The sequence below is a fragment of the Geotrypetes seraphini genome, chromosome 19 (assembly GCF_902459505.1).
Source record: "Geotrypetes seraphini chromosome 19, aGeoSer1.1, whole genome shotgun sequence".
NCBI lineage: Eukaryota > Metazoa > Chordata > Amphibia > Gymnophiona > Dermophiidae > Geotrypetes > Geotrypetes seraphini.
Genome location: NC_047102.1, coordinates 21901037 through 21913776, shown reverse-complemented (window position 1 = coordinate 21913776; position 12740 = coordinate 21901037). Strand labels below are relative to the sequence as shown.

The 12740-nt window shown below is 47.6% G+C and overlaps 1 protein-coding gene across 1 annotated transcript; it reads left to right on the top strand.

Annotated features, from left to right (window-relative positions):
- Nucleotides 1–7426: 7426 nt before the first annotated feature.
- LOC117352351 lies at nucleotides 7427–11955 on the top strand. Its single transcript, XM_033928783.1, has 5 exons — nucleotides 7427–7504; nucleotides 8025–8484; nucleotides 10904–11168; nucleotides 11648–11747; nucleotides 11926–11955. Exons 1-5 carry the CDS (start codon nucleotides 7427–7429, stop codon nucleotides 11953–11955), a joined length of 933 nt encoding a protein of 310 aa, XP_033784674.1.
- The last annotated feature ends 785 nt before the right edge of the window (nucleotides 11956–12740 follow it).

Genomic DNA, 12740 nt, shown 5'->3' with positions numbered 1-12740 from the left:
AGCACATGTTTTGTATTGTGGGAGAAACAACAAATAAAAGGGGCAACAGTGCCATCATAAAGAGCAAAAGATGAAAGAGCAATTTATAATAAAGCAACAATAATATACAAAGAGAAAAAGAACATGCCAGAGAATGTGGTGAAATCAGCTTAGCATAGTCGATTTGGATAATTTTCTAAAAAATAGAAGTCCATAGAGATGGCTTGGGGAAATCTGCTGCTTATTCTTAAGATATCGCAATCCTATTAGGCACTCTATAATATCAATCCACTCAAAGATTTTTCAAACTATTGTTTAAATTTATATCATGCTTTATGAAGCAGCTTATAATACTTTTAAAAAGACACAAGGGGAATCTCAGAATGCCACTTGTCTGCTTGTTGATTCCTGCTTGTTGTGTCTTTTTAAAAGTATTATAAGCTGCTTCATAAATTTAAACAATAGTTTGAAAAATCTTTGAGGGGATTATTCTTAAGATAAGCAGCATAAAATCTGTTTTACAGCTTGGGTTCTAGCTTGGTACTTGTGACCACTGTTGGAAACAGGATACTGCACTTGATGAACCTTCGGTCTGTCCCAGTTCTTATGAGAACCAAGCATAGGGCAATCAAGCCATTGTGACATCAGTGATGTTTGGCATGAGGCATGAGGCTCTTAGGAATGAGGCATTATGACATCACAATATGAGCTCTGGAATGTTGCTGTCCTTTGGGTTTCTGCCAGGTACGTAGGACCTGAGTTGGCCACTGTTGGGATACTGGGTTTGATGGACCTTCTGTCTGTCCCAGTTTGTCAATTCTTACTTTTAAGATCTACCCAAACCACATCCCATCCAAATATGTGCATGCCAAGGGTATACTTTTTTAAGCAATGGCTTTTCTACATACATAGGACCATTTACACATGTAACTGCCTAACCTTCTAAAATGACCTAATGCGATGGTCTCCAATGTGTGGCCCCAGGGCTGAAGGCCATGAAGCCCTCCATTGCGGCCCTCAAATAGCTAAAATGCTCTTCAAATACTGTAAAAATGTTAATTTTTACACATTATATAATAACTGCAAACAATCTTTTAAGTGTATTGCTCAAGTATCTCATTTATGGAATAAAGTGAGTTTGCAAAATTCCAAAATCCTTAAAAGTGCTGTAGAATTAAAATTAATTTTTAATATATAATATCCAGACTGAATGAGCAGATCAAGGCAGTTTACAAAATTAATAGTATGTGTATGCTTGAAATCTGTTGGTGGCCCTCCGAGCTTTCTCATATTCACACAGTGGGCTTTCATATGAAAAAGAGTGGCGACCACTGCCCTAATGTATTAAGTAACTGTGAATAAAATTATTCTCTGGACTTTCATGTCATAATGTATTCAATAGCAAAGATCTGGCATGGAGCCCAGAGGCATGCATAGTCGATTGGGTGCTAACCAGTTATTGGCATTAGTTAATTGGCACTTAATTGGAACTAATTTGGATTCATGTGCTCACTCTGTTCATGCTGCACACTCAAAATATCTCGATTGCAACCCAAAAGGGCCATGGTCAGGGCAGGAACAAATAATAGAAATTCCTAGACTACCTTAGCATACCAACGCACACATGGGAAGTCCTTATAGTTTTCTGAAATATACTTTATTCAATAAATAACTATATAGGACTCACAGTTGGTAGATTTTTTAATATTTCAGCTGGAGGTGAAGATTTAAAGAACAAGCTTTGTGGCAGAGGTGAGAGAATAGTTAGACAGTAAGGTATTCCAACTTCCAGAAATGAAATGTTGAATTATTCATGCATTTCATCAGATAGCTTCAGGTAAAAAGACTGGTCTTTTTTGGGGGGGGGGGGGAGGAGGGGGAACACGACCACCTGTGTTTCAGATGGTAGCATAAATGTGACTGACTCTGAGACAAAGAATTCTTAGGCAAAGAACCCAATAGGGACAGAGCTTGGATTCAGGTAGCAGAGAGAGGTCATACCTTAGGTCATGTCTTTATCTACAAAGTCTATTCCCTTCATTATCTTGAATGTTTCAATCATGTCTCCCAGTCTCCTCTTTTCAAGGGAGAATAAGCCCAGCTTCTCTCTCACTGTACTCTCACTGTACTCTCACTGTAACCATTTTAGTCGCTCTTCTCTGGACCCTTTCATGTATGGCGACCAGGTGAGGGCGTACCATGGCCCAGTACAGCGGCATGATCTTCTACGATCTGTTCGTGATCCCCTTCTTAATCATTCCTAGCATTCTGTTTGCCCTTTTTGCCGCCGCCCACACTGCACAGACAGCTTCATCGACTTGTCGATCAGTACTCACAAGTCTCTTTCCTGGGTGGGGGGGTCTCTCCAAATACTGCCCCGGACATCTTGTATTTGTATATGGGATTTTTGATACCGACATACATTACCTTAAAAAAAAATTATAAATCATTAACCAGGTCAAAAGCGCGCCGGTACAAAGGCGTGCGCAGACAATTGAGCGCAGCGCGGAGGCGCGTGCCAAAGAAAATTACTGTTTTTAGGGCTCCGACTTTATTTAATAGAGATCGTGCCGCATTGGGGGGGGTTTGGGGGGTTGTAACCCCCCACATTTTACTGCACCTCCGTCTTGCGCTCAGTTGTCGGCGCGCACCTTTGTCTTTCGCGGTGTTGTCTATGAACCCATTAACCAACATTGCACCATACAAACACATAGGGAAACTAATACAATCTCTGTTATCAGGAAGAATCAATATATCCCACAATCATGAATCTCCTATAGATCCTACTGATCTACCTGTTAAGTGGTAGCATCAAAGACGTTAACTCTCTTTACCCACAATTACAATCTATCCATCACCCAGATCTATCTTTCATCCACAAGAAGACACAATAAATCATATTAATGTTATCTCAAATAAAAAAAGAACAGAAACTGCCGCATCCACTTCTATTCCTCGCGCATATCTCAATACCAGATCTGTTAGAAATAAGGCGTTCCTTATTAATGACTGGGTCATCAGCAAACAAATAGCCTGCCTCTTTCTAACCGAAACTTGGTTACTGTCTGAAGATGATCCAATAATAATTGATCTTCTACCAGACAATTTCAAAATCCTTACGTTAAACCGCACAGGCAAAAAAGGAGGAGGATTAGCAATTATCCTTAAAGAAGGATTCGAATTCGAACTTCATGATTCCAAAATGACTGACCACCTAGAAATCCTAGCCTGTAAAATCAATAACACCCAACTAGTAGAATCCTTATCCTATGTCCCGCCTAAAAGCTGGCCCAAAGCCAAAGAAGATTTCTGTCCTACACAACTCTATTGGCCCAGACTACAACATCATCGCAGGGGACATAAACATACACATAGACACAAAAGAGCTTAAAAACTTCCTGTCTCTACTCAACTACAATATCCCCGCACCCACGCAAACTCACGAAAAAGGCCATCATTTAGATCTGGTTGCCATGTCCACAAAGGAAATCCTTGACCCAGTCATCTCTCTGCCTGAAGGCACCTGGTGTCACGACATCCACGACATCCACGACAACCATTTCACTTATTATTTTAAGTTAATCTGGTCGCACCAAAAATCCAAAACACGTCAGATGATAAAAAAAAAGAGCACCACACAAGAGGTTATATTAATCCAGAAGAATACTGGTCACAATACGCACTGCAGACAGTAATAGAGGAAGGAGTAGATTTTTGGGACCACTGGATGACAACCAGTGCCCCTATACACAAAAGCAAAAGCAATACAAACAAATGGTTCGATACTGAATTACTAAAAACGAAACAACTAGCTAGGCGATTAGAAAGAATTTGGAATAAAACAAGAAAACTGGCAGACCGCAACAAATGGAGAGCCCACATAAAAACCTATAAACAGCTGATAAAAGACAAACGCAAAGCGTTCTACTCTACCAAAATCAACCTATCCTGCAATGTTTCACGAGGAACCAATACAAAAGAGTTGTTCAACATAATCACAAATCTATTTGACACCACCCGCCACACCATACCCGTGCACAACACGAAGTTATCCTCTGCGAAAGATCTAGCGCTATATTTTGATTCCAAAATTAAAAACCTAAGAAATAACTGTGTAAGAAATAACGATGTAACAAGCATCCCTAGCGATTACCAAATAGCTAACTCACATGACAATGAAATACCAATAGACATTATCTGGAGTTCCTTTCAAGATTTAGAATGGAATAACTACACCAAACTATACAACAAATACTCGAAATCTCACTGCGTTCTAGATACGTGCTCCCCGGAGATTATGAAAATGGCACCATTATAATGGTACACTATCATTGCTACACTAAAAAATCATTGCTAACCTAAAAAATGGGAATTTCCCCACCAATAACAGTCACATAATAATAACCCCTATCCCAAAAAATTAAAAAGAATCTCCAGCGCCAATAACCAACTACAGACATCATTGTAAAAATCATGGAGGGATTAGTTCTCTCTCCGGCATGAAACTCAACCCGGTTTTAGACCCTTATTCAGTATGGAGGCAGTGATTGCTGCCATCTTAGACTATCTGCGCCTATTATTTAGCAAGGGCCTCAATGCCCTGATCATGCAATTCGACATGAGCTCTGCATTCGATCTGGTAGGCCACGGGAAAATGTTGCAATGCCTAGACTCCATTGGTATCAGGGATGAGGTACTGAACTGGTTCCATGGCTTCCTTACATCCCGTACCTACCAGGTACGCTTCAACTATGATCACTCTACCTGGAGCAACTCATCAGGTGTGCCACAAGGGTCACCACTTTCCCCACTGCTTTTCAATGTCTACATGTCCTCATTGGACGTGAGACTAACCCAACTGAGGATAAAATTATTCAGCTACGCAGATGATTTTACGATCATCATCTCATTCGCTAACTCTATCACGGAAACCATTCCCAAGGCATTGTCAGGGACATTTGTGATGTCAGGGACATTTGTGATGTTTAGTGGGCATATTAGTCCATGTCTAAGGAAGTATCGGTGCCTGTCTTGGCAAAGGAGATGAGGGAAGAGAAGACTTCCAGGTCTTCCTTCTCTTTGTAACTTTTCCTTCAATTACATTCCAATTTCCCCCTCCCCTAAGATGTAGTAAAACGAGGCTTAATGTTTCCATCAATTACATTCCAATTTTCCCCTCCCCTAAGATGTAGTAAAACGAGGCTTAATGTTACCATGATAACTGAAGTTCAGATTTTGAGGAAGTGCACAACAGCATGGTTTCCAGCCATGGTGTTCCTGTTCCAGCCATACAGTGCAGAAGATGCATCTTTTGACTTAGGTGGAAAACCAAGAGGTACTTCAAATAGTTTCCCTTCTGAAAAATGCTTTTCAGACCCTTACAGAGGTATTCTCTGTCCTCTTAATTTGAGGTTCATTAGAACTTTGCCACCGGTTTCCGGACAAACACATTCAAAGAACACCATCCCAACACTGGCACCAGGAGTATACTGGGAAGCTTGGGGAGGAAGGGAGCCAGTGTGACCACATCATGTAAAACATGCACCTTCAGCTACTCTTAATGATGACTTAGAAAAATTGCAGCATCCTAGGTAGATCCAAATTTTATTTTAGAAAATGTAAAACTGGTGGCTATAGGAGTTGTCCTTTGATGCGGTAATACTGGCAAAAAAATAGGTTTTCAGTCATATAGAGCTATATCATGCATAAAACTGTTAAGTAACATGCATTAATGTGCACATGGTAACGGGGCAATGCCTTTTAGTAAATCTAGCCCATAGTTAGTGGCTAGAAAAATAAATATCTCTTTTTTCTTCTGAGGCATTGTCAGTGGTGTGGAAAGCTCCTCATTACTTAGATTAAATAAACAGGGTTCACATCTGAACGCAATGGGTGAATGACTGGTATATGAAAATCAGAATATAGCATCATAAATTTGCTCAAAGTTGGAACTTTTATTTTTAAAAAACAAACAGCTGTGGTAGTGGTCCTAAAATTGGAAATATGATAAATTGGAAAAAATGATAAATATGTAAAAGGTACATTAAAGTATGAAAAAGAGAAACTTAGGAACAAGAAGAAAAGGAAATGGACCCAAGGAACAGAATCATGAATAATCATGAGTCTGCTCAGTGGTCTTCACTCAGTTTTAAGTAGGGGCCACTTTGGATCCAAATGAACTGAAGGAAAGACGCCAAATATCTTCCCATGCAAGGCCACGACACTGCTGATCAGTACGTGTCTATGACATCTGCCTGCCTTCAAGCCTTTTGTTGGGCGTATCCTCAGGGTGGTGGGCATTTCCAAATGCATCCTCTTCATCTATTGAGAAATGCCTTGTCCTTCAAACGTGGCTTATTCCCTCATCCACTTCCCCCTTGCTGTCATGAGTTTGGATAGAGGGGCATGGAGTAACAAACTAAAGGACAGAATAATGATGAGGACCACTCTAGATAGTCTCCAGGGGCCACCGTTGGGCTCCCGTTCCTTGCGTTGAAAAACACTGGTCAAAGTGCAGTTAGAACGTGTTTGCTTTGTCATACTAGCAATGTCAGAAGTCACCTTTATTTCAGTACTAAGCATAACCTGGAAACAGAAGGATTTTCTATATATACATTCCACATGTATGGAAAACATGCAGATTTTCTCTAAGAATAGAGGAGGTGAAGCAAACAGGCAACAACAGTCCGGCCAGTAAATGAATTCTTGAGACTTCATGCTTAGCAGACATTTTTACATTATTATTCAAAAACATTGTATAAATTCCGTGTGTGTGAGCAAGAGAGCGAGTGATGTAGTAGGCACAAAACATCATTAGAAGTCACTAAGAATATAGTACTGCAAGTCAGTCGTCTTCCTATTGTACACAGTTTTGTAAAGATTTACAGTACTTTATGTAAACCCCTCCATCTTACCTCAAATAGTTCTGCATGGTAAATACCACGCTCTCTCTCATTTATCCTGTATAGAGATGGGTATAATGAGAGAGATCCACTTACTAGGTGGTGATGCCACCAGGTTGGACTCTTTCATGTAAGAATATTTGTTTAAGAATTTTTTGCTATATTTTCATCATATTTCCTCTGCTCTGAGAACTCTCCATTTGTGCTCAAAATAAAGCCACACTTGAACCAATTTGTGGTATATGGGAGCCAGAGACCGAGTGTCGATGGGCGGAAGATAATGCAGGGATGGTGAGCCTCCTGCGTTGCTCGTCGGCGGGGGCGGTCGGAGGGGCGGAAATAAATAAAAAAAATAAATAAATAAATATGCGCGATGGCTGATTGGCCTGGTAAAAGGCAAAAAGCCAACTTTTAATTTGATTGGTCGGGTAACAGCGGGCTTGCGACACGAGGGGATAAAAAGGGGAGGGCCTTGGAGGACTCAGCCGTTTCGGGTCCTCCAGGGCGTTTTTGTTTGCTGGCTTCCGTGTCTTTTCGGCGGCGGCATGGCGGAGCGATTGGTTGATGTGGCCGAAATTTCAATCGATGCAGGCGATTCCCTGCTGGAGGACCCTGCAGACCAGGTGGGTCCGGGAGTGTTAGCGATGCAGGGCATGCCGTCCCGCAGGTCAAAAAGGGACGCCCTGTCGGCCATCGCGATCGCGGCCTCCTCGGGCCGCGTGGCAGGAGGTTCTTCGGCGCCTGCGGCGCCCGCGGCTGGGGCTGTGCCGCGCAAGTCGTCGGCAAAGGCGAAGCAGGGTGGGCGGGGCAAGTTGGGCGGCCGGCAGACCGTTCGGCCGGCAAGCAGCAGCTCAGGGGATCCTAGTTTGCTGCCGGGGATGGGGAGTGTGGCTCCGGTTGCCCAGCAGGCTTCAGGTGAACAGCTTGAGCCTGTAGCTGTTTCTCTTCCCACTTCCGGCAGTAGTGGTGCTGCAGGGCAGGCATCCCCCTTTCTTGGGGTGGATGGGTCTGCCCCTGCTGAGGGGGGGGGGTTTTCGTGAGCCGCCTCAGCCATCCACTAGCTGGGGTGTTGGACCGTGGGGTGCAGGTTCTGGGGGGCCTTATGGAGTCCCTTATGGGGCTTTCCCGTGGGGTCCCGGGCAGCAAGGGTGGGGTGCGGGGCCACAGGGATGGAACCCCGGAATTTTTTCTCCTTTTTGGGGCGGGAGTGTTGTTCCCGGGTGGAATGGCGGGCCCCTGCCGTGTGGGGCTGGTAGTGCTGGTTGGGGGGTGCCTGGGGGTGGTTTCTTGGGCTCTGTTCCTGGTTGTGGTTTTTCTTCACAGAGTCCGTTGGTCGTTCCGGAGAGCCAGTGGAGCGCAGTCGGCGGTGTTCCTGGTCCATCGGCAGGCAGCGTTGGTGTGGTATCTGATCGGCAGCACAGCGAGAGAGCTCCGGTTACTTCGGCATCGGAGACAGTAGCTGTTGGCGGTGGCGTTGCTGGTCCCTTGGTGGATGTGGCGGTTGCTGGCCGAGGCGTCGCTGTTGTGGAGCGTCCATCTGTATCTGCGGCGGAGGTTGTTTCCAGTGGCATCTCCGTTCCTGTGGAAGCCCCTGCTGTTGCGGGTAAGGCGGCGCCTGCTTTGGTTGCTGGGGGGAAGTCCGGTAGGAAAGGGGGTAGAGGGAAGCGGAGGCGCAGGCGTGAGTCTTCTTCATCTAGCCAGTCCTCTTCTTCGTCCTCCTCTTCCTCGTCGGCCTCCTCTTCTTTGGTTCTCGGGCCGGTGAGGGAGGCTGGTTCTGCGGGGGGCAGCGCTGTTGCTCCACAGGGTGAGGGTCGGGGTGCACCCGCTTTGGTGGCCCTGACCGAACTTTGGGAGCGGGTGCCGCGTTCTTTGCGGCGTAAGATTAGGCGGCGCTCGTGTATTGATATTTTTCGTCTTATGGAGGGTAGGGTGCATCGGCGGAGCCGTAAGAAATCGAAGCGGGATGTGGGTTCTTCCAAGCCTTTTCCAGTTGCGCGGTCTATACTTAACTGGATCCGTTCGTTTATGCGGCTTGCTAGTGTATGGGGGCGTGCGCGTCCTAGTGACTATGGCTTGCTTATGCCGATTCTGTGCTTGACGCGTACCAGCGTTTCGGGGGCTGGACGTGGTTGAACTATGATGAGGCGTTTAGAGATAAAATGGAGGAGAATTCTCATATGTCATGGGGAACGCAGGATGTTAACCTATGGCTAACACATATGTCCTCCAAGTCTGGGGCGGTCTGGAGCGGGGATCGCGTTCCGGTGGGCGCTTCGGGTGGCGGACGGCCCTTTCGGTCCGGGATGGGGGTGGGATCCGGCGGGGGAGCAGGTAGTGACGTTTGTTGGAGATTCAACAAATCGAGTTGCTCCTTCACAGATTGCAGGTTTCGTCACGCCTGCTCTCAATGTGGGCAGCCGCATTCCTTGCTTAAGTGTCCCAAGAAACCGCCTGCGGGGCCCCCGAGCCTGGGCAAGTAGCGGTGTCGTTCCCACACCGGTTTTGGTGAGTGCGTTGGGTCCTTGGTTGCGTCGTTACCGGCCAGAGCGCGTCGGTTCTCTGTTGGAACGTGGGTTCTCAGTCGGTTTTGTGATACCTTTTCAGGGCGAATTGTCGGGGGCGCGGTTGCGCAACGCGTCGTCGGTTACTCAGTTGCGTTCGGTAGTCCGTCATAAATTGGGGGAAGAATTGCGTTTGGGGCGTATTGCCGGTCCTTTCCGTGAGCGACCTTTTCCTGTTATGATGGTGTCTCCTCTGGCGGTTGTTCCAAAAAAGGAACCTGGTAAGTTCCGCCTCATTCATAATTTATCTCGTCCTGTTGGGTGTTCTGTTAATGACGGTATACCACGTGATTTGTGTACGGTGCGGTATTCTTCAGTGGACTGTGCCGTGCGGCTTATCCTCAGGGCTGGCCGGGGGTCCCTGTTGGCGAAGGTGGACATTCAATCTGCCTTCAGGCTATTGCCCGTTCACCCGCAATCTTATCATTTGTTGGGGTTTCGTTTTGAGGGTGCCTATTTTTACGATCGATGTTTGCCCATGGGATGTTCTATCTCTTGCGCTTATTTCGAGATGTTCAGCACGTTTCTTCATTGGGTGGTTGTTGAGCGTGCTGGGTCGGACGCGGTGGTACATTACCTCGATGATTTTCTGTTCATAGGCCCTCGTGATTCGGACGAATGCGGGCGACTTAAAGGGGTTTTTGAAGCGATGGCTGACGAATTTGGTATCCCAAATTCGTCAGCCATCGTCAGCCTTTGGCGATCGACAAGTCTGAGGGTCCGGTTACGTCCCTGGTTTTTCTAGGGATCGAGTTGGATTCGGAGGCGCTGGTAACTCGGCTGCCGGCGGTCAAGGTTCGGCAGTTGCTTGATCTTATTGGGCGGGTGTTATCTGCCCGTAAGTCTACTTTGCATGTTGTTCAGTCGCTGATTGGCTCCCTTAACTTTGCTTGCCGGGTGCTTCCAATGGGCCGCGTTTTTTCGCGTCGGCTGTCTGCTTCCACGGCTGGGGTACGGGATAAGCGGCATTTTTTGCTACTGTCGGCTGGGGTTCGGGCGGACCTCCGCATGTGGGCCTGTTTTTTGCAAGATTTTAATGGTTGCTTGCCTATGCAGGCCCCGGAGGTGTCTAACGGGGACATAGAGTTATTTTCCGACGCGGCAGGAGGAGTCGGTTTTGGCCTTTACTGTCAGGGTGCCTGGTGTGCTGAGCGGTGGCCTGAAGATTGGGTGGCTCGGGGTATCACACGTAATATCACGCTGTTGGAATTGTTTCCCTTCATTGTAGCATGTGAACTGTGGCCCGATAAATTGAGGGATAGGCGTGTGCTGTTTTGGTGTGATAACCTTGGGGTTGTGGAGGTTGTTAACAGGCAGACGGCTCACTGCCTGTCAATAGCTGTGCTGGTCAGGGAGTTGGTTCTGCGCTGCTTGCGTCTTAATGTCTTTCTTCGGGCTCGGCATGTGCCCGGTTTGCAGAATGGCATTGCTGACGCTCTCTCCCGTTTCCATTTTTCACAGTTTCGTCGACTCGCGCCAGAGGCTCATGTGGAAGGTTTGGCGATGCCGGAGAATTTGTGGAGCCTGGTCGAGAAGGAGTGTGGGAAATGCTCCGTTTGTCGGTAGCACCTGTGACTTGGTCGCATTACTCAGCTGGCTTCCGGGTGGTTTCTAACTTTTTGTTCAGCAGGGGTTGGGTTCCGGGGCATGTGGCCGAATCCTTTCTTGAGGATTTCGTGCTGGACTCAAGCAGAGCTGGTGTCTCAAAACGGGTGGTTCAGGGACGGTTGGCGGGGTTTGCCTTTTTCTGTCGGGCTTTGGGTTTCGTGGTTCAGCGTTTGCTTCGGGCCGGGTTGTTCCTCCTAGGCCTGATTCGCGCTTGCCGATTCAGCATAGCTTACTCGTTCGGCTTTTATTGGTTTTACCTGATATTGCCCACTCGTCGTACGAGTCGTCCCTTTTTCGGGCGGCTTTTTCACTTGCCTTTTTTGGGGCGTTGCGGGTGGGGGAGTTGTTGGTCAGTGTTGCTGATAGGGCCAGAGGGCGTGGGTTGATGGTTCACCATGTGCGGCTGGGAGTCGATGAGGTGCGAATCTGTGTGGCTAGTTCTAAGACGGATCAGGCCGGCCGTGGCCAGTGGTTAGTCCTTCATCGGGTGGTCGGTTGTGTTTCTTGTCCAGTTGTTTGTTTGCGCGATTTTTTGTCCGTGCGGGTTGCGGTTTCCCCTGTCTTATTCGTTCACGCGAACGGGTCCTCTCTTTCCAGATTCCAGTTCCTGGCGGTGCTTCGTTTGGCCTTGGTGCGCTGTGGTGAGGAGCCTAGTCGTTACGGCACTCACTCGTTTCGGATTGTGCCCGTGCTGCCGGTATGTCGGAGGATGGCATTCGGCGGTTGGGTCGCTGGGTGTCTGGGGCCTTCCGTGGTTATATTAGACCGTCCGGTCCTGGTGGGACCTGGTGGTAGCTCGGATGGCAGGTAATGTTATTGTGGGGTTGTGGGGTGTGTATTTGTTCTGTTTGTGGCTCATTTGTTTTGTCTTTCAGGTGCTGGTCGGAGCAGTTCCGTGTGGATAATCGGCCATTCTTTTGTGCACTGGGCTGGAGAGAGGTCATTGTTGCGTCCCGGAGGTCGTCACCTTGGGCTGGGCCATCTGGGTGTTCAAGTATCTTGGTGGGGTCAGCGGGGCATGAGATGGTATCAGCTCTTGCCGTTCTTGTCTCATTTGCGGGATTGCCCTCGTCGTCCGGACGTGATCATTATTCATTTGGGCGGCAATGATGTTGATTCACTGTCGGCCCGACAGTTGGTTAACGTTATTAAGGACGATTTGCGGGTTCTTTTTGCTTGGTTTCCGGGCTCGCGTGTGTTGTGGTCGGACGTTATCCCGCGCCCGCGGTGTCTTGCGTCCCGTCGGTGGACTAGAGGGTTGGCTAAGTTTAACCGTCAGGTGGGAAAGTGGGTCGAGTCGCAAGGCGGTTTACAATTGTTGCATGGGTGGGTTGACGTTGGTTGTGGTGGGCTTTTTCACGTTGACAGGGTGCATTTGTCCGATATCGGGTGCGATTTACTCTTGGATGATTTCGCGGTGGGTTGCGAACGCGTTTTGGGTTTGGGTTAGCCGCTGCTCTGTTGTTTGGGGGGGGGGGGCCTGTGGGACCACAGGCCTGTGGCGGATCTCCCGAGCTACTCGGTCATTGGGGCTCATCGGGTGATGAGCGGTGGGCCGGCGGGGTGCCGTGCCTGGTGGGTCAGGTGACCCGGACAAAGGGGCATGAGGGACATGCCACCCCTCTGACCCTTGTTGAAGTGGCAGGGTCGAGGGCACAGAATGTTTGTTTTTGGTAGCTCGGGGAGAGCT

Bases quoted from the DNA above. Each gene is read 5' to 3' on its own strand.
- LOC117352351 (XM_033928783.1), top strand. From the start codon at position 7,427: ATGGCGGAGCGATTGGTTGATGTGGCCGAAATTTCAATCGATGCAGGC. The intron at 8,485-10,903 runs GTAAGGCGGCGC...CATTTTTCACAG, and splicing joins GGAAGCCCCTGCTGTTGCGG to TTTCGTCGACTCGCGCCAGA. The intron at 11,748-11,925 runs GTATGTCGGAGG...TTTGTCTTTCAG, and splicing joins GGATTGTGCCCGTGCTGCCG to GTGCTGGTCGGAGCAGTTCC.